This window comes from Narcine bancroftii, chromosome 1, assembly GCF_036971445.1.
Source record: "Narcine bancroftii isolate sNarBan1 chromosome 1, sNarBan1.hap1, whole genome shotgun sequence".
Taxonomy (NCBI): domain Eukaryota; kingdom Metazoa; phylum Chordata; class Chondrichthyes; order Torpediniformes; family Narcinidae; genus Narcine; species Narcine bancroftii.
Genome location: NC_091469.1, coordinates 161,764,917 through 161,792,860, shown reverse-complemented (window position 1 = coordinate 161,792,860; position 27,944 = coordinate 161,764,917). Strand labels below are relative to the sequence as shown.

Here is a 27,944-nt window from a genome sequence, read left to right as displayed (position 1 = left end):
AAACCTTGGTTTCCCTTTACTTCCTGTAGATGCTGTGTGACCTGCTGAGTTTCTCCAGCATGTTTGTGTGTTGTCCTTGACCCCAGTGTCTGAAGCCTTTCATGTTTAACTCTATGATGCTGGCTGTCCGCTGCTTTCATTTTCAAGATTCGAGATTATTTTATTGCCATGCCAGAAATGTAATATTACACGGAAGGCAGGCAAAGATTTGCCATCAGCAAGGCACCCCTTTACTGAGAAAGAGAAGCAAAAGAGGGTCCTCCCAGCATGTCAGTGGTCTCGCCTCCAGGGATCCTGCCAGCACAACAGCCACGCAGACCAGCCCAAGCTCCAGATCCAAACCTTCCCCCCCCCCACTTGAGGAAGGACTCAGGCCCAAAATGTCTTTGTCTCGTATGGACGCTGAAAGGACCGGCCAGACTCCTCCAACATTTCAGGGTGTTTTTACGACAATTATGGCATCTGCAGACTTTCATATATAACAAATAATAGTGGACCCAGGACCGAACCCTGAGGAACTTCATGGTTCACTAAGAAATGTAAGCAAACTGACTATGCAATAGAGAGAGAATCAATATAGTGCACAAGTCAGAGTCCATCAATGAGTCCCTGAGTGAGTTTGTTGTTGAGGAGTCTGACGTTGGAGAGGGAGCAGGTGTTCCTGAACCTGGTGGGTGTGAGTCTTGTGGCCCATAGACCCACTCCCATCCATGACCCTCCAACCCCCTCACATCCATGTACTTATTGTCGGACTCTGGCTTTACCTTACTCTTAATTTAGTCTATGTGTGGTCTGAGTCCAGCGTGTTCTTTGAATGAAGTGATAGGAGAAGGTATTCGGTTCAACAGTCAGTTTATTGCACAGCACAAGAATAAAACTTAACAGAGCTCTGGGTCAGTCGTTAGTTCATAGGTCACCTGCACAGTGAGCTATTCCCCAAGACTGACTCCTATTGTCCAGTTGATTCAGTTTATATAGGTCAACCTTATCATACAGAACAAAAGTTGGCTTCCTTTGCTAGATTTCATTATCATACAGAACAAAAGTTGTCTTCCTTTGCTAGATCTTTTTGCATAAGGGTTATCACAAGTCATCTCCTGTTTTGCAGATATCTGGGGTGTAGCACTCCCATCTTAATCCTCCAGGCCAGACTATCCTGTTGTGTTGATCAGAAATTAATTCATCCCCAGATATTTCTAATCACCATTCTGTTCTTGTCTGGCCAATTTCTGCTGTTCTCTTTAACACCTCCTCCTGCCTTAATCTTCCTCCTAGACTGGTTTTCCATTCCCTTTGTTTCTTGCAGGCCATTCTTTGTTCTGATCTGGCCTGTGTCTCCTGTGCTACTCACCACCTCCTTTAGTTTGAGCATTCCTCCTAAGTCGTTTTATGCATTTCCTCTCCCTGTATTTTGGAGAGACAATTTTGCTCAGCCAACTTTGCTCCATGCTGTGATTGCCACTTAATCACATTCCTTTTTCCCTGAACCATGCAGTAAATATACACTTATTAATTAATCATTTATTTCATACTGTTTTAACCCCTAGATTCCAACAATCCCCCTTTTGGTCTCATGAAAATGAGACCAACCACCAGTTAACTTATGGGACCAAGACCTCAGGAGTTTTTGCAAGGACCGGCATCTCCGACCCCTTGTTAAACTTAACCTCACAAATTTGGCCATTATGAACACACTTCAGTCCAGTGGGGGCCCCCACACAGTGTTCAGAAACGTCAGTCCAATCCGCAAAGTACTGTTTCGGTTCGTTATGGGCCTCCCAGGCTGACCCCAAACCCTTTGTACAGTTGTTTCCTTCTCCAGCTGGTTCAAGGGCTAGGAACAACATCACCCATAGTCCCCACATAGTGTCCATCACAGCTCCCTTCATTGTTTTGATGCCAATAAATTGATTATACCGTCAACCACTGATACACAGTCACCGTAGTCCAATAGTCTCTTTAAAAAGGGACGTTAAGTGTTCTTAGTCCGTGGTTGCTTCACAGGTTCTCAGTCACCTCCGTTCGAATCTGTTCCAGTGTCCGTGTCGGTGGGTCCGTTGCTGCACACTGACTCCAATGATACCACGTCTCACCTTTTCCTTGTAGTCGAACCGCGTGGGACGTCCTCTCCACCACTCTGTAGGGTCCTGTCCACCTGGGCTCCGACCACTTTCTTTTGATGACCTTTAGCAGAACCCACTCCGCGACTGAAGGTATCGATGTTTCCCCTTCTCTGTTGGGACTTGTGACCTGTTGTGAAAAATCTGACACCAGAGCCGTTAGTTTATCATAATAAAGCTTGCATCCCATTGAGCTTACCTCATTCTTCGTAGTCTGAATTCCGGCTCCCGGTCCTGGAAACTGGTGCCCTGTTTGTAGTTCATATGGAGTAAATCCTGTCACAGAACTTACCGAACTCCTTATTGACATTAATGCCAGGGGCAACGCATCCACCCAATTTAGTTTGGTCCGTGCCTGTACTTTCCCGATCTTACCTTTTATTGGTTGGTTCATCCTCTCCACTTTCCCTTGGGATTGCGGATGGTACACCGTTCCAAAGGCATGTTTCAATCCCAACATTGCTTCTACCTCCTGTAGATCATTATTCTTAAAATGACTTCCATTATCAGACCTAATTTTTCTAGGAAATCCGTGTCTCGGAATATACTGGTTGATCAGGAATTTACATACCGTCCTTGCATCTTCTCTTTTGGCAGGGATTGCCTCTGGCCACCCTGTGAACACATCTACTGCTACTAAGAGGTATCGATAGCCACTTACCCTCTCAATCATGTCCGTATAATCAAGTACAATTTCCTGCCCTGGTAACTTAGGTAGCGGGAACTGACCTTCATGTGGCTTTACAGTCGCCTTGACATTGAAAGCTATACATACCTCACACTCTCTAATATGGTTCTCCACCATCGCCGGCAGGAAGGGGTGCCACCAATGTATCAAGTACCTTATCATCTGCTTCTTTCCACAGTGTGTTAGCCCATGCGCCTCCTCGCGGAGGGGTTTCATGAGTCCAGATGGTAAAACTGGCCTCCCGTCTATCGATCTCCATAGTCCTTGATCCTTGGTTGCCCCCCTTTCCTCCCATACCATCCTTTCCTGAGGTGATGCCTTTGCTTGTTCCTGTACTATTACTTCTACCCTACACGGTGGTAATAAGTCATGTGCTGTTCTGTCTGCCTGTATCATAATAAACTGAGGGCCGTATCCTGCTGCCCTTTTAGCGGCCATGTCCGCTTCCTGATTTCCCCGAGCCACCATCGTATCTGTTCTATCATGTCCTTTACATTTAAGAACTGCTAATGCCCTTGGTTTCAGGAGACCCTCACCCAATTTCCTAACATCCTTCTCGTGTTTAATTGGGGTCCTTGCTGCTGTTAAAAACCCACTTCTAATCCATTGACTCAGCTCAACCTGTATTGTCCCTACCACATATGCCGAGTCTGTATATATATTGACCTCCTTCCCTTCTGCCCATTCTAATGCTGCTATCATTCCCTGTAGTTCTGCGAGTTGAGCTGACTCCTTTCCTCTCACTGTCCCTGTAATGATTTCTTCAAATCCTCCTGTAGTTTTTCGTACCACCGCATAGGCAGCTTTCAATCCATCTGTGGGGTGTCTGTAACAGCACCCATCTGTAAACAAGGTTTCATCTGGTTCTCTTAAGGGTGTAGCCTGTAAGTCAGGTCTTATTTTAATATCCTTCACTACCCTCTTCTCACAACAGTGTGGTTCTCCCTCTCCCATATTGTCTGCCATGTTAATGCCTTCATGGGTAAATGTAACATTTGGAGCATTCAGGATCTTTTCTAGTCTCGTCTGCCTTAGCGAAGTCATTGTAAATGCTGTCGAGCTCACAAATGCTACAATGCTATGTGTTGTTAATACCGTCAGGCCATGTCCCATTACTATGTGTGCCACCTTTTGTAAAATCTTTGCTACTCCCGCTGCATGTCTCGTACATGGTGGGTGTCTGTCTTCCGTTGGGTCTAGTGTGATACTCACATACATGAGCACACATCTTCCTCCCCCTTTTTTCTGAAAAAGAACACCATCAATTGTGTGTGCTTTTTCAGAAACATCCAAAAAGAAAGGCAGTTTATAATTTGGAATCGCCAAATCTGTAGCTGTTGTAAGAGCTTGCTTCAATAGAATTAAAACTCATCTCAGCCTGTGCAGTCCAATCAAGTGTAGCTCCCAGATTCCTCATCCCCTGCTCATTCACCAAAGTTCGCAGTGGAGGTGTCAACTCACCATACGATGGGATAAACTGCCTACTATAACCTGACAAACCCAAAAACGAAAGCATCTCTTTAACTGTCTTTGGTTTTGTATGATGTAGTATCGCTGTTCGATGTGCAGGGGAAATCCCTGTGCCTTTCGCTGAGACCATTCTCCCTAAAAAGGTGACCACCTGCCTGCAGCATTGCAGCTTTGAGCGAGAGACTTTAAAGCCTGCCTTGAACAGCTGCACTAGCAGGAGACAGGTGGCCTCCAAACAGGAAGTATGATCAGGTGCTGCTAATAGGACGTCATCTACATACTGGATCAGAACTACCCCACCTGGCAGTGCTAGCCCCCCCAACTGTTCTTTCAACACCTGATTGAAAATCCCTGGAGATAAAATAAAGCCCTGCGGAAGCCTAGTATACCGCAACTTTCTACCTCTATACGTGAACGAAAACACATCTCTTAATGGTTCTGCCAGCGGCAAGCAAAAGAAAGCATTCGCTAAATCTATGCAAGAGAACCACTTGTGGTTGGGGGTTAAAGCAGTCATGGCAGTATATGGGTTTGGTACTGGAACTGTGGGTGTTCTCACAATACCATTGATGCGCCTTAAGTCATGGGCCATCCGATATTTGCCCGTGTCTTGTTTAGGAACCGGTAAAATGGGTGTATTCCAACTAGAACGCGAATGTTCCAACACCCCTGAATACATAAGGCCATCAATGGTCTTTGCCAAACCTTCCTCAGCTTCAGGTTTGTGGGGATACTGCATCTGCCAAATAGGGGTGTAATCTGACAGTTCGAAGGTTATGGGATCAACCTGCTGACAAAAACCCACATCTGCTGGTCCCACTGACCACAGGTTCTCAGGGAGAGAATCTAGCATAGGGGCCGAGTCGGGGTGATCCATCTTCTCTCTACCATGAAAGCGTTCAATCTGTCTATGCTCAAGGAGGACTTGATCATATGTTGGAGACAAAATTTTGTATGCCTGACCAGATGAGGAGAACTGCACTGTCGGTATTTGGGTATCGGACCAGTCACTTAGGGACATCAAGTTCCGACACATCGGTCCCAAATCTTTTGCCTGATGAGTAGTGCCAATTGCAAGGGTGACATGAGGAATGGCCTCACCTGCCATCTCATACCATTCCAGCTGTTCAGATGTCAGTGCCACCGTAGCGGCCACTCCCTCCTTTCCTACCACTATGTAGTCCGAATTAATTTCCCATAGCATGCCCTCTACCTCTTCATAAAAGGCATGCTGATACATTTCATCCCCATCCCTATCGTAAAAGAGGGTCATATGGGGAGGGTCCGAGGGAGGGGTATGCGGGTGTAACGTCTGGATCCACGGCTTCCATTGATTATAAAGTTTTAGCAGCCCTCCCTTCTGTAGGTCCTCTGGTTGCAACAACCCCCAGTAAATGTCAGCCCATTGTCCCTCAGACGCGGATCCTCCAGCTGCCGCCAACAACATCTGAGAACTGGAATGCAGTGTAGTCAATGAACAGTTCATAGAATATCCATTTGGAAAGGTGACCTCTATTCCGCTGGGTCCACAAAGGATCGATGCTCCGCACTTGACCAACAGGTCTCTGCCCAAGAGATTGGTAGGGCACCTGGCTGACAAAATGTATTGATGTGTAAAAGTCTGTCCCGCCACAGAAGTAACTAGTGGTGTAGAAAACGGCAGATTTTCTGGTGTACCCGAGAACCCTATCAGCTGGACGCTAGAGGATGATGTTTTATCTTGAAATTCAGTGCCAGTGAGTGTTGAAAATCTGGCTCCCGTATCCGCTAAAAAGGATACTTCCATGTCCATAACTTTAATCTGCAGGAAAGGGTCTGCCAACCTAGCCTGCTCGTGGGTGCTCGGGCTCCGTCACTGTGGGCAATATTGTTCCTCCTCTGTCAGCAAAGGGAATTGTCTCTTTGGAGCTAAAGCCGCATGGGGTGCCTGATGTACCGGGGGTGGCACTGACGATCTCTGGGGCTGGACCCAATGCTCATTTTGTGGTGGTCCATATCCCCTTCCCCCAGTGTCCCGAGGATCCCAAGCCAGGGGGCAGTCTCTCTTCCAGTGTCCTGACTGACCGCATACAAAACATACGGCTGGTTGCATTCGTGGAGCACCCCGACCTCTCCCTCTTACTCGGAATCCCCCCATTGGACCTCCCATTCTGGCCACATAGGTGGGACCCGGTGCCCAATATGGGGCCGGGTGCCAACTCATATTATTCCCTTGTGGTGGTTGCGTTGGCTGCTGAATCATCTGGTTCGCACCCTTTGAGGAAATCTTTTTTGCCTCGTTTGCCTTTTTTCTAGCCTCTTCCAATTGAAGCTTAAGGAGTTGCACTTGTGCCGACTCCATAGTATGTTTGTCCTCCTTTTGCTTAGCCCTGTAACGTTTCATGTGATGGGTCAAATGTTTTTCCCATTGCTCACTCGAGCAGCCAGGAATATCAGGGTTATTATCTAATGCCTCCCTAACTACAGCTGGCAGTCCACTCGTTACTGCAGCCCTAAAGAGTGTAGTCTGCAAGGGATCTGTGGCTGGGTGTACTCCTGCTTTATCAGTCCAACTCTCCCTACACTGACTCAAAAAAGTCGAGATCTCCTCATCCTCCTTTATGGAAAAGGTCAGGGACTGCATGACACCGGGGGGAACGGGGAACTTATCTCTCATTGCCCCTCCTACTGCCGTAGCATGGTTGGCAAATGGCTCGGCTTCGAGGCACCTAGTGATTCCTGCGATCATTTCTACCTGCTGTATCTCCCACAGCCCAAGCTGTTTACCCAATAATGCTCTCCAATCCCCTATGGCTATCTTATGTCCCATCGTATATTGGCAGAACTTTCCCATCCACGCTCCACCTCCCTCAGTCGGAGGTGGCATTTTATCCAAAATACAATTCATGTCGGTGAATGAGAAGGGTTGATACCTCTCCCCAATTTGCGGACCCTTATAAATTAGCGGCATCTGTCTATACCTTTCTGGAAGCCGTACTTCCTCCCTGTCCCGCAACGCATATCCCAAAGGGGAACGAGGGTAATCCTGACTCTGTCTTCTATGTGTGATCATGCTTCCCCTGATCGTGACTGGCTGTTCCTCCTCTTCATTCTCAACACTCACACTAGCGAGATCAGTATCCTCGTTCTGCTCTCTCTCCCGTTCCCATCTGACACTCGCTGGGTCATTTCCCTTCCTATTCTCCTCTTGTCCCAGCTCTCTCTCATCTGTACTTCCCAAGCCCCTACTATTTTTCCTTACTGCACATCTATCGTTCTGTACTTCGTGCACCCACTCTTTTGTTTCCTCCACTCTCTCCTGTGCAACTCTCTTCAGTCTCTCCTTCGCCTCATGTAGTTCTGGACCTGTTAACTCAGTGACATTCACTATTCCCTCACTTATCTGCATCGCTGGCATTTGGGGAATAGGATAAGGTGGTGGCAATGTCTCCGGTAACTTTGGATATAACGGGGCTGACGGCTTCACCTCCCCCATATTCTCCTTAGTGTTATGGGATCCCTGTTTAATATCATGTTGAAGGTTCGCTTCCACAGCCATGCAAGCCAATGTCATAATGTGTAAATCTGCCCTTCTCTGTTCCTTCACTTCTCTCTGTTGTTTAAACCTTCTTCTATTCCATATAGATCCTTGTCCTTTTGCCTCATGTTCCTGTACCTCCTTGGCTGCTTCCCTCTCTGCTTCTCCTAAGTACAGTACCAGCCGGATTTTTTCAAACCCTCGTGGTACCTTCCCCTGATTCTGCAGCTCTCTCCATATCTGTTCGTACCGTGCCATAGCCTGTACCTCCTCTCCCTTCGGTAATCCTCCCAGTATTTGATTCCTTGTTTTCTCCCACTGTCGGTTTACAGATGGGGGAACCCCTCTGTCTCCCCCGAGCTCTTGCCCTACATCCCTATTTACTCCTTCCATCTCCGCTCTGATCTTTAACCCTTTAGACCGTACTTCACTGGGTCTCTCCCCTGGTAGGATTCGTCCCTTCCCACGTTATTTTAAACACCAGCGGCACACTGTACACGATCCTTAAACAAATACTTATTATAAACTATTATGATACACTATACGATTCTTAAACAGATACTTATACACTATAGAAACAAATAACTATAAAACAATACACCTTATACAGATACTGATTATACACTACTATGGTATACGATCCTTAATCAAATACTTATTACACACTATAAAAACAAATAACTATCACAATGCACCTTATACAGATACTTATACACTACTATGGTACACGATCCTTAATCAAATACTTATTACACACTACAGAAACAAATAACCATCACCATACACCTTAATCTAATTGGCCAAGTGTCTAAACCTATCTCTCGAGATCGCTACGAGGGGACTCCAACCCCGTTCTACTAGGAGGACTCCAACCCCCTTTCTACTAGGAGGACTCCAACCCCCTTTCTACTAGGAGGACTCCAACCCCCTTTTTACTACAGGGGACTCCAACCCCGTTCTACTAGGAGGACTCCAACCCCCTTTTACTACAGGGGACTCCAACCCCATTCTACTAGGAGGACTCCAACCACCTTTTGTTTTATTCTTTGGCTTTAACGAGGGCTTTTGCAGAGTAGTGACAACACACAATTTATCTTTGCCAATAGCAGAACTTCGTTAAAACAGGCGTCTGCTTACCTCCCTTTGTAGGATGGTCACTTGTTGTTATCACCACACCACAATCGACCGGTGTTTCGTAACTTTTTCTTCCGTCACTTCTCCATCTTCATCACGTCGGGGTCACCAAATTGTCGGACTCTGGCTTTACCTTACTCTTAATTTAGTCTATGTGTGGTCTGAGTCCAGCGTGTTCTTTGAATGAAGTGATAGGAGAAGGTATTCGGTTCAACAGTCAATTTATTACACAGCACAAGAATAAAACTTAACAGAGCTCTGGGTCACTCATTAGTTCATAGGTCACCTGCACAGTGAGCTACTCCCCAAGACTGACCCCTATTGTCCAGTTGGTTCAGTTTATATAGGTCAACCTTATCATACAGAACAAAAGTTGGCTTCCTTTGCTAGATTTCATTATCATACAGAACAAAAGTTGTCTTCCTTTGCTAGATCTTTTTGCATAAGGGTTATCACAAGTCATCTCCTGTTTTGCAGATATCTGGGGTGTAGCACTCCCATCTTAATCCTCCAGGCCAGACTATCCTGTTGTGTTGATCAGAAATTAATTCATCCCCAGATATTTCTAATCACCATTCTGTTCTTGTCTGGCCAATTTCTGCTGTTCTCTTTAACACCTCCTCCTGCCTTAATCTTCCTCCTAGACTGGTTTTCCATTCCCTTTGTTTCTTGCAGGCCATTCTTTGTTCTGATCTGGCCTGTGTCTCCTGTGCTACTCACCACCTCCTTTAGTTTGAGCATTCCTCCTAAGTCGTTTTATGCATTTCCTCTCCCTGTATTTTGGAGAGACAATTTTGTTCAGCCAACTTTGCTCCATGCTGTGATTGCCACTTAATCACATTCCTTTTTCCCTGAACCATGCAGTAAATATACACTTATTAATTAATCATTTATTTCATACTGTTTTAACCCCTAGATTCCAACATTATCCAACCTCCTCTTAAATGACAAAATTGACCCTGCCGCAACCACCTCTTCCGGAAGGTCATTAAACTCAGCCACCACTCTCTGAGTGAAGAAGCCCCCTCTCATGTTACTTCTAAACTTTCTCCCCCTAACCCTTAACTTGTGACCCCTCGTTCCAATCTCCTCTACCCTCAAGGGGAAGAGCCTATTCACATCTACTCTATCTAGCCCCCTCATAATTTTAAATACCTCTATCAAATCCCCCCCTCAACCTTCTACGCTCTAAGAACTCAATCGTTCTTTGTATTCTAGATACTGCAATCCCGGCAACATTTTAGTAAATCTTCTCTGCACCCTCTCTACCTTATTGATGTCCTTCCTATAATTTGGAGACCAGAACTGCACACAATATTCCAAACTTGGCCTCACCAACACCTTGAACAGTCTCAACATCACCTCCCAGCTCCTATATTCTATGCTTTGATTTATAAAGGCCAACGTACCAAAAGTCTTCTTCACCACCCTATCTACATGAGAATCCACTTTCAAAGAACGATGAACCGTTATTCCAAGATCTCTCTGTTTCTCTGCATTGTTGCCCTCCCCTTCACTGCATACGTCCTATTTTGATCATGCTTCAATACCAGCCTTTCAAAACACTTCATCAGTCCCCTCCAGCCCGAGGACTTGTGTGCAAATTAGAGGGTGCACTGAATGTTCAACAGCCTTGTAGACTTGCAAATTTTCCAGTTTCGAAACCGTTCACTTTGTCTGTATCTCTCATGAGTGTAGTTCCCCTCTGCAGTCAGCCCCAACACTCCAGGGAGCGAAGCCCCCACCTACCCCTTAAATTTCAATTTAATGTTATAATTTATTTTAAAAATTTAGATAGGCAACACGGTAACACGAGCCCGGGCCGCCCAATTAACCCACAACCCCCGGAAACGTCTAGAACGGCGGGAGGAAACCGGAGCCTCCGGTGGGAAATACCCATGAAGACATGTACATACTCCTTACAGACAGTGCAGGGTTCGAACCCCGGGCCCAATTGCTGGCGCTGTAACGGCATTGCGCCGACCGCTATGCCAACTGTTTCCCTACAGCTTAACACCTGACGAAGGACTCGGGTCCGAAACGTCGGTTACCCCTCGCATCCTTTCGTTGCTGCGTGACCTGCTGTGTTTCTCTAGCATGTTTGTGCATTGCTTGTAACTCCAATTTGCCATTGACATTCGTCTGAATAGCTTGTGCACCTCTTCTCGCTTTTACTGGGTGTCCAGAACTGTGCACAATACTCTCTGTGCTTTTACATTGTGACATCCCTGTTCCTACCCCCCTGGTTCTGAAGCTTCCCTGTGTTGTATATCATGTGATGCACTAACTGCTCTCTCTTTCTCTCCCCCCTCCCCCCCCCCTTTCAGGATGATGGCAAACCCACTGAGGTAAGGCCTTTTGGGCAGAAGCAGGTCTATTCCTTCTCAGTGGCAGTGGTAAAATGGGCAGCATCACCCCCTGCGCAAATGCACAGATGGCTTTTTCGCCCCCATCCCAGTTCGCACCAGTACCAGACTCCACCTGACCTGAGGCCAGGTCGTTGGGTGCAATTAAGGCAGAGGTTGATGGGCATCAAAGGTTACGGGGAGAAGGCTGGGCAGTGGGGCTGAGGGGGAAAATGGTTAAATAGCAGGGCAGACTTGATGGGCTGAATGGCCTATTTCTGCTCCTATGCCTTATGCTTCACTCCAGCTCGCTCCCCTGGTCAAGTTCAAGTTTATTATCATCTGATATACAACCCGACGGAACAGCATCTCTCCAAACCACGGGTGCGCGCAACAAAACAGAATACATACATTTGTTAATTTAAATTTAAATTTTAAAATGTAAATTTTGACCTACATCACAATAACAGGCCCTTCTGGCCTGTTAAACCCATTTGACCTACGATTGCCGGCATTTTGGAGGGTGGGAGGAAATCAGAGCCCACCCCCCAGGGGAAACCCACGCAGACGCGGGGAGAATGGACAAGCTCCTTGTGGTGATGCTGCTATGCTGTTGGCACTGTCTCCCTGAGTATGGCTGGCCCGCCCCCCTCCCTGTAAACGCTCCCCCATGGAATTCCCCAGTAAAGGCGATGAGGCCCGGGTCCCTTCCTCAGTCTGTATCCTGGAATTGGGCCAGCAACTGGAGTGTGTGTCCAGTCTTATGGTAATAAAAGCCTGTCACGTGGTAACTCCAGGCTTCAGGTGTTGTTGATCATTCCTTATAGACAGCACTCACCTTGTCGCATGACCACAAAAATAATTCACCATTAATGCACATGCATTGGCCAGCAAGATGTCTCCTAATAGCCTAATGGACCAGATCCATGTGCTTTCCAGTCCAGTGTATTAACACAAAGCAATCTTTGAAGCTTATTTTTGTCTCTTTCCCCCCCCCCCCCATCCCCCCAGAATGGCAGTCCACTGCTGAACTTTGACGACGCAGTATCTAGTGTTAAAAATGTAAGTGGCTGATTTTATTTTTAAATTGTTTCGAAAGCTAAAGCCACTTGGATAACCAACCATGTGGACTTTGGGAAGCATTAGTGGTGACACAGGTTGTTTATCTTTTACCCTGGGGGGTGTGAGTGCCCCAGCTCTTTGATGGGTCATTTTCCAGATGAAGTGCTTTGACCATTGACCGTTGCTTGGGGTTGGGGGGTGGGGTTGGTGCTTCACGGTGCAAGGGTTCACAAAGGATTCAACGTGGAAGTAGTCCCGGCTGTACTGATCTCGTCTACCCTCACCCTGTTTGTATTGTCCATCCTCTGCCTGTTCAGGTGTTCAACTAAATGCCACTGGAAACATTGCTATCGCATTGTTCTCAGCTATCTCCCCTGGCAGTGTTACTGGCCCTCAATGTTTTTACAAAGAAAAATGCCTCCTATCTCTTTAACCTTTCCCTACTCTTGATCCAACTCTATTGAGTACAGCAATAGAGCACTGCAGCACAGAAATGGGCCCCTTCCGCCCTTCTTGTCTGTGCCTAGTCCCACTGACCTTCATCCAGTCCATATCCCTCCATACCTCTCGCATCCACGTACCTGTCCAAAATTCTCAAGTATTAAAATTGATCCCACATTCACTGGCAGCTCGTTCCACACCCCCACCACTCTCTGTGTGAAGAAGTTCCCCCTAAACTTTTCGCCTTTTACCCTTAACCCATATCCTCTGGTTTGTATCTCACCCACCCTCAGTGGAAAAAGCCGACCTACATTTACTCTGTCTGTCCCCCTCATAATTTTAAATATCAAATCTCTCCTCATTCTTCTACGCTCCTGGGAATAAAGTCCTAACCTGTTTAACCTTTCCCTGTTACTCAATTCTTGAAGTCCAGGCAACATCCTAGTAAATCTTCTCTGTGCCCTCTTTCTATCTTATTAACATTTTTCTTGTAGTTTGGTGACCAAAACTGCACACAATCCTCCGAATTTGGCCTCACCAATGACTTTTACAACTTCACCATAACATCCCAACTCCTGGACTCAACACTTTGATTTATGAAGGGCAATGTGCCAAAAAGACTCTGCTCAAAGTTTATGGGCCTTCTTTTCCAAGAAGCAGTCACCTTAGTTAGTTTCTTCCATACTTCGCTCCCACAGACTCTATGCCCCCCTTGTATGTGCCTTGCCCCCCCTCCCCAGGGGGTGCCCTATGGCCACCATTGAGAATGGCTGGCCTGGCGTGTGACGCTATCACCACTGGGAGTGATTCGGGTTACTTTTTCTGGACCAATCCACTTTTCTTGGGTCTCCCCTCTGCTTTGGGAAAGCAATCACAGTTTGTCCACCACCCCCCCCCCCGAAACATGCTCGCTAGCTGTGATAGTACAGATCTATCACCAATGTACATAGTGTATATAGTTACTGTATCTAGACTGTGCTTACAGCAATTGGCTGAGAGCTAAGTCACGCCTATTGTCTGGGCCTTAAAGGGTTGTGTCCCTAGCCAGGTCGGATCATTCTGGACTGGTCGGCCACCTGTGAAGAGCTCCTGTCTTTTGCTAATAAAAGCCTTGGTTTGGATCAACAAGTCTTTGGTTTTTTCGACGAGCTCTACGCTAGCACACTCAGAAACTGACCCTCACCGGTGAATCCCTTTTGCACAACCCTCTAGCCGCCGACTTTCTGAAATGTAACCAGAACGCTTCCCCGCACTTGCGTGGCCCAACCAAAGTTGGGCACAGCGACAACTTCGGGTAATGGCCACTTTGAGCCATGGACTCGTGGAGCTATTGATGACGGTTAAACCTTAGGCCTTGTCTGGCGGGGTAACTGGGTGTAACCTTTACAGCTCGCTGTCTATGCAATGTTAGAGGTGATAGGATACTAGAGCAGGGGCTTTATGTTGAGGCTTTATGAGGGCACTAGTGAGGGCTCACTTTGAGTACAGTTTTGGGCTCCTTATTTAAGAAAGAATGTATTGGCATTGGAGAGGGTTCAGAGAAGAATCTCAAATTGCATTAAAAAATCAAATTCATATATTTAAAAAAAACTGTAAACTCTAAACTACTAACACAAAAATAATGCCCCAAAAAACATCCCCAGCCCCCTTAAACCCCAGAGCCTTATATAAAAAAGGTATTGAATATTCCCTGATTGGTGTGCCAACTTTACAACATTTATTTAATTTCTATAGACATATATTTCAAATATAAACCCCACATATCAATAAAAAAAGATAGTTATTCCTTACGTTATGTTATTTTTTCTAAATATAATCAAGAATGCAATTCATTGTGCCATCGACACAAACTTAATTGTACTTCATTCTTCCACGTTACAGCTATACATTTTCTCATTACTGCTAGCCCTAATCTTTAAAGGTTAAATACGGTTTAGGCATTTATGAATCTACAAATGGAACATTAACATAACCCAATAAACACAACTTAGGATCCAGTCGAATATCCATTTTGAACAAAACTCTCAAAAAATTTTATAACTTCCTCCCAAAAATACTAAATTTTCTTACACGACCAAACTGAATGTATAAAAGTACCTTTCTGCTCTCTATATCTAAAATATAAATCCGTTAAATAAAATCATATCTTTTCAATTTCTCAGGGGTTAAATATAATTGATGTAAAAAATTATAATTAACCATATTATATCTCACATTACTTAATTTGACAATACTAAATGTGAAGAAGAGTTCAGAAGAATGAGAGGAGATCTTATAGAAACATATAGGATTATGAAGGGTATGGATAGGATAGATGTAGGAAGGTTTTCTGAGCTGGCCGGGGAAACTAAAACGAGAGGACACAGTCTCAAGATTCGGGGGAGTAGATTTAGGACAGAGATGAGGAAAAATCGTTTTTCCCAGAGAGTAGTGAATGCTTGGAATTCTCTAACCAGGGAAGTGGTTGAGGCTGCCTCATTAAACATATTTAAAATTCGGTTAGATAAATTTTTACATGATAGAGGAATTAGGGGATATGGGGAGAAGGCAGTTAGGTGGAGTTAGGTCATAAATTAGATCAGCCATGATCGTATTGAATGGCAGAGCAGGCTCGATGGGCCGAATGAGGTGATAGAGGAATTAGGGGATATGGGGAGAAGGCAGGTAGGTGGAGTTAGGTCATAAATTAGATCAGCCATGATCGTATTGAATGGCGGAGCAGGCTCGATGGGCCGAATGAGGTGATAGAGGAATTAGGGGATATGGGGAGAAGGCAGGTAGGTGGAGTTAGGTCATAAATTAGATCAGCCATGATCGTATTGAATGGCGGAGCAGGCTCGATGGGCCGAATGAGGTGATAGAGGAATTAGGGGATATGGGGAGAAGGCAGGTAGGTGGAGTTAGGTCATAAATTAGATCAGCCATGATCGTATTGAATGGCGGAGCAGGCTCGATGGGCCGAATGAGGTGATAGAGGAATTAGGGGATATGGGGAGAAGGCAGGTAGGTGGAGTTAGGTCATAAATTAGATCAGCCATGATCGTATTGAATGGCGGAGCAGGCTCGATGGGCCGAATGAGGTGATAGAGGAATTAGGGGATATGGGGAGAAGGCAGGTAGGTGGAGTTAGGTCATAAATTAGATCAGCCATGATCGTATTGAATGGCGGAGCAGGCTCGATGGGCCGAATGAGGTGATAGAGGAATTAGGGGATATGGGGAGAAGGCAGGTAGGTGGAGTTAGGTCATAAATTAGATCAGCCATGATCGTATTGAATGGCGGAGCAGGCTCGATGGGCCATTTTTGGCCTACTCCTCTTCCTACTTCCTATGTTCCTATGTTCACATGTACATTTTTGACCATTCTTCCAATGTCAAAACAATATTTAAATCATTTTCCCATTTCTCTTTAACTTTATATATATCTACTTTTTCCATTTTCTCCTGCAACAATTTATACATGTCAGAGATGAAACCTTTTTCAACTTTATCTGCAATTAATAATTCAAATTTCATTTGACCTGGTAAAATTATTTCCTCAGTATAATTCTTCTTCAAAAAATCTCAAAGTTGATAATAAACAAAGAATTAATTTGACTCAATACCATATCTTTCCTGTAGCCTTTTAAACGAACAAAATCTCCCTGCCTCAAAACAATCTATAACATTAACCATTCCTTTAATTCCCAATCTTTCAAATATGGATTGTGTAATGAAAAAGGAACTAATTTATTCTGATATAGTGGAGATTTTTATGGAAACTATCCCTTTAGAACCTATACTTAAATCTCGATTATACCAAATATTCATTATATTTTGTAGAACAGGTAATTTAAATTCTTGTATCAATATAGGGTTCCATTTATAAATAAAGTGAGTAATATTTTCCATAATCTGATCCATCTCTATCTTTGCCCACCTAGGGCATTGATCAGTATCAAATAATAAACTTCAACTGAGCTGCCTCATAACAATTATAAAAACATGGCAATTGCAAACCGCCTAGCTCTTAAGGCCAAGTCAATTTTTGTAAAGAAACCCTTGATAATTTACCTTTCCATAAAAATAATCTAATAACTATTTATTTCCTTAAAAAATTTTTAGAGCTACACACGGAATAGATTGAAATAGATATTGTACTCGAGGGCAAATATTCATCTTTATACAATTCACTCTTCCCATTAAAGTCAATGGTAAATCTTTCCACTTATCTAAATAATTTTTAACCTTATTTAATAAGGATAAATAATTCAAATTACATAATTCCTGATGATTTTTATTTACAACTACCCTTAAATATTTAGTTTTACTTGACCATTTAAATTTAGTAATTTCTCTACAGTCCCTATAATCTTCTTCAGCTATTGATAAAATCTCGCTCTTTTCCCTATTAACTTTATATCCCAACAATTTACCATATTTATTCAACAAATCTTGCATTGACTTTAATGAAGTTTATAGATTGTTTAAATATATCAAAACATCATCTGCAAATAGACTAATTTTATATTCTTTTACTCTCACTTTAAGTCCCCTAATACTAAAATCTTGTCAAACAGCCTGACCTAAAGGCTCTATCACTAAAGCAAACAAAGCAGGTGAGAGGGGACAACCTTATCTTGTAGAACGAGACAAATTAAAAGATTTTGAAATCTGACCATTAGTCAATACCCTTGTTGAAGGTCCTGCATATAAAGCCTTTACCCAACCTCTAAAAAAAATGGACCAAAATTAAGTTTTTCCAATACTTTAAACAAAAACTTCCATTCCACTCGATCAAATGCCTTCTCAGCATCCAAAGATACAACCATTGGTTGATTTTTTGTTTGCAACATTAATTAATGAAATCAATTTATATTATCTGCTGAATATCTACCTTTAACAAAACCTACTTGATCAATGTGCACCAATTTTGTCAAATAATTCGCTAACCTATTAGCTAAAACTTTCGCCACCAATTTATAATCAACATTTAATAATGATATTGGTCTATAAGATGACGCTTTTAAAGGATCTCTATCTTTTTTAGGTATAACTGTAATCAATGCTCTTAAGAAAGATTCTGGAAGTACACCAGTTTCAGTTGCTTGTTTCAAAACATCTATATATAGCAGAAGTTACAAATCATTAAATTCTTTATAAAACTTTACTGTAAATCCATCCTCTCCAGGAGATTTCCCATTTGGCAATGATTGCAAAGCTTACTTCAACTCTAAATCAGTAAATAAGGTATCTAAATTCCTCACATGAACCTCATTCAACAATGGTAAATTTAAAAAATAAATCAATTTGTTCCATTTCTTGATCATAATTATTATAAAACTTTAAAAATTCATCATTAATATCTTCTCGCTTATAAGTAATCTCTCTGTTCTTCCTAATAGCATTAATTGTCCTAGATACTTGCTCAGTTTTGTTACCATGCCAAAATTTTATGCGGTCTTTCTCCCAACTCATAATAACCATATAACAAATACAGCACAGAAACAGGCCAATTTGGCCCTTCTTGTCCACACTGATCCAAGAACCCTCCTCTAATCCCACTTACCAGCACTCTGCCCATATCCCTCCATCCCCCTCCCATCCATATACTTATCCAACTCTCTCCTAAATGAAAAAATTGACCCTGCCTCCACCACCTTTCCCGGAAGCCCATTCCACACAGTAACCACTCTCTGAGTAAAGAAGTTCCCCCTCATGTTACTCCTAAACCTTTGCCCATCAACTCTCAACCCATGACCTCTTGTATCCATCTCTCCTACTCTCAATGGGAAAAGCCTTTCCACATTCGTTCTATCTATCCCTCTCATTATCTTAAACACCTCTATCAAATCCCTTCTCAGCCTTCTACGTTCCAAGGAATAAAGACCTAATTTGTTCAATCTTTCCTTGTATTCCAGATGCTGAAACCCAGGCAACATTTTTGTAAATCTTCTCTGCACTCTCTCTATCTTGTTAATATCCTTCCTATAAATCAGTGACCAGAACTGCACACAGTACTCTAAATTTGGCTTCACCAATGCCTTGTACAGTTTCATCATTACTTCCCAACTCTTATATTCTATGCACTGATTTATATAGGCAAGCATACTAAAGGCCTTCTTCACCACCCTGTCCACATGTGCCCCTACCTTCAGGGAACAATGCACCGTTACTCCTAGATCTTTCTGCTCCACTGTATTCTTCAGTGCCCTCCCATTTACCACATATGTCTTGCTTTGACTGTTCTTTCCAAAATGAAAATGAAGCACCTCACACTTATCAGCATTAAACTACATCTACCATTTTTCTGCCCACTCCTCTAAGCAGTTTAAATCCTTCTGCAATCTTTGAAAACCCTCTTCATCATCCACAATTCCCCCTATTTTAATATCATCTGCATATTTACTAATCCAATTTGCCGCCCCATCCTCCAGATTATTAATATATATGACAAACAGCAACGGTCCCAATACCGAACACTGAAGTTCACCGCTTATCACCGGGCTCCATCCTGACAAACAATTATCTACTACTACTCTCTGACACCTTCCTTCCAGCCACTGTTGAATCCATTTGACTCTCTCCAAATTAATACCTAAGGACTTAGCTTCCTAACTAACCTCCCATGAGGAACCTTATTGTTGTTTAGACCTTAAAATTATTTATTCATATTTATTTGTTTGTAAATTATTATAACATAATTTCAATTTAGATAATTTTATCTTATCATCCTCCGTACAATTTTTTTGTTATTTTTTTTCCAAACTTTCAATTTCCTTTTCCAAATTTAAACTTTCTAATAAATACTGTTTTTAAAAAAATCTTTGCTGTGTAACTAATAATTTGTCCCCTCAGATATGCTTTTAAGTCATCCCACAAAATAAATCTACTCTGAACTGAATTATTATTCATATGTAAATAAAAAATAATTTGATCTCTCATATACTTAATAAAATCTGGTCTCTTCAATAACATTTCATTAAATCTCCAATGATAAGCTGTCTCAGTTACTTCAATACCTAAACATTTAACTAACAATAGTGGGTGATCTGACAATAACCTACTTTTATATTCTGGAAAATTAAATCTACCTTGTAAATGCGCAGAAATCAAAAATAAATCTATTCTAGAGAAAGAATTATGTTGAGCTGAATAGAAGGAATAATCTTTCTCAGTTGGATTTAACTTCCTCCAAATTTCCACTAAATTAAAATCTTTCATCATCTCAAGCAGTCTTTTTGCCATTTTCATTCTTTGAACAATTTTGGGAGATATATCCAACAAAGGATCCAAACAACAATTAAAATCTCCTCCGGCCAGAATATTGCCATTTGACTGATTCAAATTTAAAAATACATCCAAAATAAATGCTTGATCATCTTCATTTGGTGCATAAACATTCATTCATGTCCAACTTTCAGAAAAAATCTGAAAATTAACTAATAACGTTCTTCCAGCATTGGCAGAAAAAAATCCAAAGTAAAAGATTTTTTTTTTATTTACCAGAATCTCCACTCCAATAGCTTTAGAATTGTATGAGGAAGAAATTACATATCCTACCCAGTCCCTTTTCAATTTCAAATGTTCTTTTTCTTTCAAATGAGTTTCCTGCAAGAATGCAATATCTACTTTTAACTTCTTAATATAATCTAAAAAACATTTCTTTTTATTGGATGATTTAAACCCTTAACATTAAAAATTGCAAAGTTTAAACTATTCATTACTACTTACACAGTGGCACCTAATCTTTCACAATTGGCTTAAAAACAAAACCCCTTAACCAACTGCAAACCCCCCCCCCCAAAAAAAAAAGCAGTAACCCCCTTATTAACCAGGTGCAGTTAATACCAACAGTGGCTGATGACTTCAGATTTAGCTGGGACATCATCTTCTCCCCAGCCGGAGAGTGGAAAAGCCCAACAGGGACTAGCAGACATTAAAATCAGGCTTTAAACTTTCCAACTAGGAAGAGATGAGCTCCGATGTCTTCATTCTATGCCATCTTGCCTCGTCCCATTTAAGGCAGAGATTGAGAGGTTTCTGAAGAGTCAGGGTATGGAGACAAGGCAGGGAAGTGGGAAAATGGATCACGATGGAATGGATTTAATGGGCTGAATGCCCTATTTATGCTCCCTATGTCTATGGCACGCCATGTTATTACTGTACATACAGCTGAGAAACAGGCCCTTCAGCCCAACTTCACCATACTGACCAAGATACCTACCATTTGGCTCTCATGCCTCCAAACCAGCCCAATCCTCAACAGGCCCCTACCTTCACCCACCCACCCCAGGGGCCACAGCACATTTAAGTAAAAGCCTTGTTTTATTTTCACCTCACGCAACAGAAATATTTTTCAAGTTTTTTTGCGTAGTTGGTAGGAACGAAGACCGTGGGAAAGAAAAACCAACTAAATTTGACTGCTTCACAGGGAAGGAGGCCCATAAAGATTGAGCAGGTTCCTTGGGAGGGAGGGTGGGGGGGGGGGGGGAGCGGACATAGTCAGATGAAGCTTGAGAATGGCTGCAACGTTTCCTATCGGCGTAATTGTCATCCTTTAGACTTCTGCGGAACCTGCCTCGGTCACTTCTTCCGTCTCCAGATTAGTCTGACTGTGCGGAAAGAATGGGGCCTTGAGATAGGTAAAAGGCAGGGGTAAAGCAAACTGAGACCTAAATGTGGTCCAGAGGATTTTATTCACACGGAGCTAAATCTGAATGAAAATAATGCCCCTTGTGATTTATTTTTTTTTGATGGGGTTGCTTTTTTTGCTTTAACAGGGAATCGATCAACTTCAATTGTTTGGAGACATGTCCACTCCGCCTGACATTCATTCCCCAGCGGTAAGCAAAGACCACGGTTTGGGGGGCCCGGCTGGCATTGCGGTTAGCGCAGCGCCTTTACAGCACCGACGATTGGGGCCGGGGTTCGAATCCCACGCTGTCTGTGAGGAATTCGTACGTTCTCCCCGTGTCTGCATGGGTTTTCCCTGGGGGGGCTCCCACCGTTCAAGACGTACTGGGGTGGGGCTAATTGGGTGTAAAGTGGGCAGCATGGGCTCGTGGGCCTAAATGGCCTGTTACCATACTGTAGGTCTAAATTTACATTTAAAATTTTTTTTTAAATTTAAATTTAAACCAGTGGCCCAAATTTCAATGTTTCGGTGTAACTTTGTGGCCGATGCGGCTGTCAAACGGAGCAAGACAAAGCACAGGGGTGCTGGAGGAACTCAGCATGTCTTGCAGCGTCCGCAGGAGGTTAAGGTATATACCCGACATTTTGGGCCTGAGAGCAAGCAAACCTTAGTGTTTCAATCCAGGATCTTTAGACTTATCCCAAGCCGCTTGCTTTTTCACCATGTAAATATGTACCAGTCATATTGGATTCTGAACAGCATAGTACAGGCCCTCCGGCCCTCAATGTTATGCCCACCCATATATTCCCTTAAAAAAAGTACTAAACCCTCCCTATCTCGTAACCCTCTATTTTTCTTTCATAAAATGTCTGAGAGTCTCTTAAATGCCCCTAATGTTTCAGCCTCCACCAACATCCCTGGCAGGGCATTCCAGGTCCCCTGTGGTGGAACCACTGGTAATACTGTTTGTACGTGTATGGCTGGCCCGACCCTGTGGCTCCTCCCCCTCGATTCCCCTAATAAAGGCGGCAACATCATAACCCCCTCCCCAGAACCAGCTCGGGTCTTGGGTCAGCAACATGAGAGGTGGCTTCTGTTTATGGTCATAAAAGCCTCTCAATCAGGTAACCTAGTCTTTGGAGTTATTGATAGGGCATCATTCTTATTACCATAATTGTTTTGGAATGGACAAGTTGCTGAGACCAAAGAAGCTGGAAATCGACCCTTGATCACCGGAAGCATCTGACAAGTCCGAACCTTGGCTACATTACTTCATCATGTTTCTGCAGTCCTCCACCGAGATCCTCCAATCCGACGTGGACAAGCTGCACTTCCTGTCTTCACGGGTCAGGCACCGCATTCACCTGATGATCAGAGACTGCAAGACATTCGCCGAAGCAATGGATATTCTGAAAGGCCAGAACCTGGTCCAGGTGAATGGAGTCCACACCGGGTATGTCCTAGCCACGGGTAACCCAGGGAGTCGATTGAGGGTTACCTTCAGGTTTAGCGAGACCTCGGGTGGGCCTGCAAGGCTGTATCAGCAGAAGAGCACACGGAGGTGTTGATCTGCGATGCTGGTGTAGCAGGCGTCAGATCGGATGACATTCGCCAGCGACTGCTAGAACAGGGTGAACTGAAGCTGCAGAAAGCTATCGAACTCGCTGAAACTCTGGAAGTGGCCGTACGCAACGTGGACGCTTTCTCTTATAAAAAAAACTTCATTTAGAATCAACACATCTTCTTCTTTGGCTTGGCTTCGCGGACGAAGATTTATGGAGGGGGTAAAAAGTCCACGTCAGCTGCAGGCTCGTTTGTGGCTGACAAGTCCGATGCGGGACAGGCAGACACGGTTGCAGCGGCTGCAGGGAAAAATTGGTTGGTTGGGGTTGGGTGTTGGGTTTTTCCTCCTTTGCCTTTTGTCAGTGAGGTGGGCTCTGCAGTCTTCTTCAAAGGAGGTTGCTGCCCGCCAAACTGTGAGGCGCCAAGATGCACGGTTTGAGGCGATATCAGCCCACTGGCGGTGGTCAATGTGGCAGGCACCAAGAGATTTCTTTAGGCAGTCCTTGTACCTTTTCTTTGGTGCACCTCTGTCACGGTGGCCAGTGGAGAGCTCGCCATATAACACGATCTTGGGAAGGCGATGGTCCTCCATTCTGGAGACGTGACCCATCCAGCGCAGCTGGATCTTCAGCAGCGTGGACTCGATGCTGTCGACCTCTGCCATCTCGAGTACTTCGACATTAGGGATGTAAGCGCTCCAATGGATGTTGAGGATGGAGCGGAGACAACGCTGGTGGAAGCGTTCTAGGAGCCGTAGGTGGTGCCGGTAGAGGACCCATGATTCGGAGCCGAACAGGAGTGTGGGTACCCACACTCCAGAATCAACACATATAGAACAATAAAATGCATATGACATTGTTACAAATAATTGATTGAATTCATGTTGAAAACCTCTAAAACCCCCTCCCCTACCTCACCCCACTAAAAAGTAAACTTTAAAACAAACTAAATTGCTAAAATATTATATTAAAAAATAGCTATATATTGAATTGGATTGCTTCAGGAAACACTCAAAGATCCCAAAAACATTTCACAAAGGATCGTAATTTATTAAGGGAAGACTTTACTGGTTTGGAGGATTCAAAGGAATTATTTATAAGTTCAAACCCAATGTTCAAGCTGCAAGTCTGTAAAAATAGAGAGTATTTACCGCTCAGATTATATGTAATATTTTTCTGTAATGGAATACAACTTTGAACCTCTGCTGTCCATCTTCTAGTGTTAATGAAGCATCTGATTTCCAAGTGACAGCGATACATTTCCTCGTGATCACCAGAGCTAATTTAACAAATTTCAACCAAAAATCTGATAGATGTAATTTAAGAGAGTTGAATTTTCAAAAATAGCTCGAGATTTGGCGGAAAAGCAATACCTGTAACCTGTCGCAAAAGCTTACTCACAGAAATCCACAAAGGCTTAACCTTTGAACAAGACCATGTAGAAAGTTCCGATATCTTCACCACGTCTAAAACATTGATCCAATGTGTCCGATTTCCACCTCTTCAATTTCTGAGGGGTAATATAAAACTGGTGTAAAAACTGCGTTAATTGTATTAGACATAACCTCTGACGTATTTAAATTGTGTTCCCGTCTTTCCTTTGACCTAAATAAACCTTATTTAAGTGGTTTTTTTCTTGTCATTTTGCATTTGCGAATGAAAGAAACTTCTCGACAATTCCATCAGCAATCAATTCTAATTCTATATAGCCATTTAAAACCATTTCCAGTCCTAATTTTTATCTCAAATAAGCTCTCGATTGAAAATAACTTTTTGGATTTAATGTGGAACGTTATATCTAATTCTCAAATGACATCAGTCTATCCCACTCATAACAATCTCCTATTTTACAAATTTCTTTACTATGCCATATACTTAAAAAAGGATGATCTTTTGGAAAAGTTATAAGAGGCCTAACTAATGGCATTTTTGGTGACCGAGAGCTTCCATCATTTTCTAATTTAATCTTATTCCAAATATATTATCAAATGTTTCAATAATGGGCCTGCCTTAATTGGAAGAGTTAATTGTAACAAGATGATTATCTTTCCAAGAATTCAATACTTGTTTCAGACTTTGCCAATTTCTATACCACAAAAACTTTTTCAGGAATTAAATAAACAAGTTAAGGAAAGATAAAATGGTGAGGACATAAATAGAAAAATTAATAATATTCAGCTCTTTTATTTTTCTTGCCAAAGTGGATCACCTCACACTTACTAACATTGTACTCCATCTGCCAGACCTTTGCCCACTCATCCAGCTTAACTAGATCCCTCTGCAGACTCTCCACATCCTCTTTACTTTGCTCTTCCACTCAATTTGGTGTCATCCGCAAACTTGGCGACACCACATTTTGTCCCCTCCTCCAAGTCATCAATATAAATGATGAACAGTTGTGGGCCTAACACTGACCCCTGCGGCACCCCACTTACCACTCTCTGCCAACCTGAAAAACTCCCACTTATCCCGACTCTCTGCCTCCTGTCAGACAACTAATCTTCAATCCAGGCCAATAGACTTCCCCGGACTCCACTTTCCTGTAACTTACTGAGAAGTCTCTTGTGCGGCACCTTATCAAACACTTTCTGGAAATCCAAATACACAACATCAACCTGTTCCCCTCTATCCACCACACCCATTATATCCTCAAAGAATCCTAACAAGTTTGTCAAACAAGATCTTCCCCTTCTAAAACCATGCTGCGTCTGCCTGATTGAACCCTTACGTTCCAAAAGTTTCACTATTTCATCTTTAATGACGGCTTCAAGCATTTTTCCAACTATAGACGTCAAGCTAATTGGCCGATAATTTCCAGTCTTCTGCCTACATCCCTTCTTAAAAAGTGGCGTGACATTTGCTGTCTTCCAGTCTGCCGGGACCTGCCCAGAATCCAAGGAATTTTGGTCTATGACCACCAATGCATCAACTATAACTTCTGCCATTTCCTTCAGAACCCTTGGATGCATATCATCAGGACCAGGTGATTTGTCTGGCTTTAGTCCCATTAGTTTCTCCATCACTACTTCCTTTGTAACAACTATTTTATCAAGGCCCTCCCCAACATTCGCATCCTTAACTCCGTACTTGGGCATTCTGGACGTGTCTTTCACTGTGAAGACTGACACAAAATATTTGTTTAATGCCTCGGCCATTTCCTCATTTTTTGCTCCCAGTTTTCCTTTCTCATCCTCCAAGGGTCCGATGTTAACTCTGGCCACACTCTTCCGTTTTATATATTTATACATTTTTTTGCTTTCTGTTTTTATATTTTGTGCCAATTTACTTTCATAATCCTTTTTCCCATTTCTTATTACCCGTTTTGTAACCCCTTGTTGTCTCTTAAAGTTTTCCCAATCTTCCAGTTTCCCACTGCTCTTTGCATCTTTGTACACCTTCGCCTTCAATTTGGAAATGTGAAACCATCATGGGTGGGAATTTAATTAAATAAAATTGGAGAGAATATTGCTGAAGAATTTATTTATAAACATGGACTCTTTCTCGCTTGGTAATGCAGTCGCTGCGTGGGGAATGTGGGTGCCACCATTTTGGGTCACGGGATTGCAGCCCGCCCCATGTCCCGACCTGACTATGGCCGCCGGCGCCGGTGAGCACCTGGAGTGCTACTTCTGTGGCCAGCAGAATTGCCCTAGGAAACACTCCCCAGCGAAGGACGTGATCTGTTCTGGCTGCGGGAAGAATGGACACTACGCCAAGGTACACAAATCCAAGCAACCTTCAAACCCAAGCAATGCCGCGTGGGGGCCACCACCATCTTGGACGCTGCTATCTTTCCAGACCATGAGTCAATACGGTGGATAAGACAGCGATGCTACTTTGGCTTTAGACATGCTCGACCAAAGCAGCCTTCATCAGCTTGTCAGTGAGGCAAGACGAGCTATCTGTTCGATAGCAGGAGCATGGAGAGCTTCATCCTCCCTGACACGGGGCAGCATTACTCCCTCGTGGTGAGACCAGTGAATTATAGAGTCTCTATGGCAGAGATCTGCGGCAACTGCATAGTGACGCTGACTGTGCCTGGCGCAGAGTACACAAATTGTAAACTCCTTGTGATGCCACAGCTCTGAGCGCCCTTGCTACTGTGGTTGGACTTTCAGTGCCACCTTGAGAGCATCACCATAGAATATGATAGGCCCCACCCCCTCCCCACGGTCTGCAACCAACAGTTTTTGAATCCCCTGCCCTCCCCTCCGAGCGTGTTTGACCTGCGATCTGCCCGCCGCGCACAACCTGCGGGCTCGCCACCCTTTGGATTTCCACCCCTCACACCTCTATTTGTCAACATCACCCCTGACTGTAAGTCTGTCGCCACCAAGAACAGGCGATACAGTGCTGGGGACAGGGCCTTTATCAAATCAGAGGTGAGACGGCTCCTGGCCAAGGGGATCATCGAACCCAGTACCAGCCCCTGGAGACCCCAGGTAGTGGTGGTTAGGAGTGGGACAGGAAACACCGAATCGACTACAGTCAGACCATTAACAGGGTCACACAACTGGATGTGTAGCCCCTCCCCCACAGAGCCGACATGGTAAACCAAATCGCCCAGTATCGGGTATTCTCCACCATTGACTTAAAGTCGGCATACCACCAGCTCCCTACCTACCTGGAGCTCCACCAGTACACCGCTCTCAAAGAGGATGGCTGCCTCTACTATTTTCTGAGGGTCTCCTTTGGGGTCACCAATGGAGTCTCCATCTTCCATAGGGAGATGGACTGAATGGTGGACAAGCACAGGCAACTGGCCACATTTCCCCACCTCGACGATGTCACTCTCTGCGGCCACGACCTGCAGGTCCATGGTGCCAACCTCCGGAAATTCCTCCAGACACCCAAAAGTCTTAACCTCAACTACAACAAGGATAAATCTGCATTCCGCAGATGTGTCATGGAGAATGAAGTTATTGGCCCCGATCCTAACTGCATGTGCCCCCTGTTGGAGCACCCACTTCCCCACAGCCTCGAAGCCCT

The 27,944-nt window shown here is 43.8% G+C and overlaps 1 protein-coding gene across 6 annotated transcripts in view; it reads left to right on the top strand.

Annotated features, from left to right (window-relative positions):
• Nucleotides 1-27,944, top strand: part of dab2 (DAB adaptor protein 2) — a 192,381-nt gene that overhangs the window by 130,221 nt on the left and 34,216 nt on the right. For all 6 annotated transcript variants that reach the window (XM_069883919.1, XM_069883951.1, XM_069883929.1 and 3 more), the window contains exons 7-9: nt 11,257-11,277; nt 12,286-12,336; nt 21,539-21,601. In XM_069883919.1, coding sequence (XP_069740020.1) covers nt 11,257-11,277; nt 12,286-12,336; nt 21,539-21,601 — 135 coding nt within the window. The remainder of the gene's footprint in view (nt 1-11,256; nt 11,278-12,285; nt 12,337-21,538; nt 21,602-27,944) is intronic.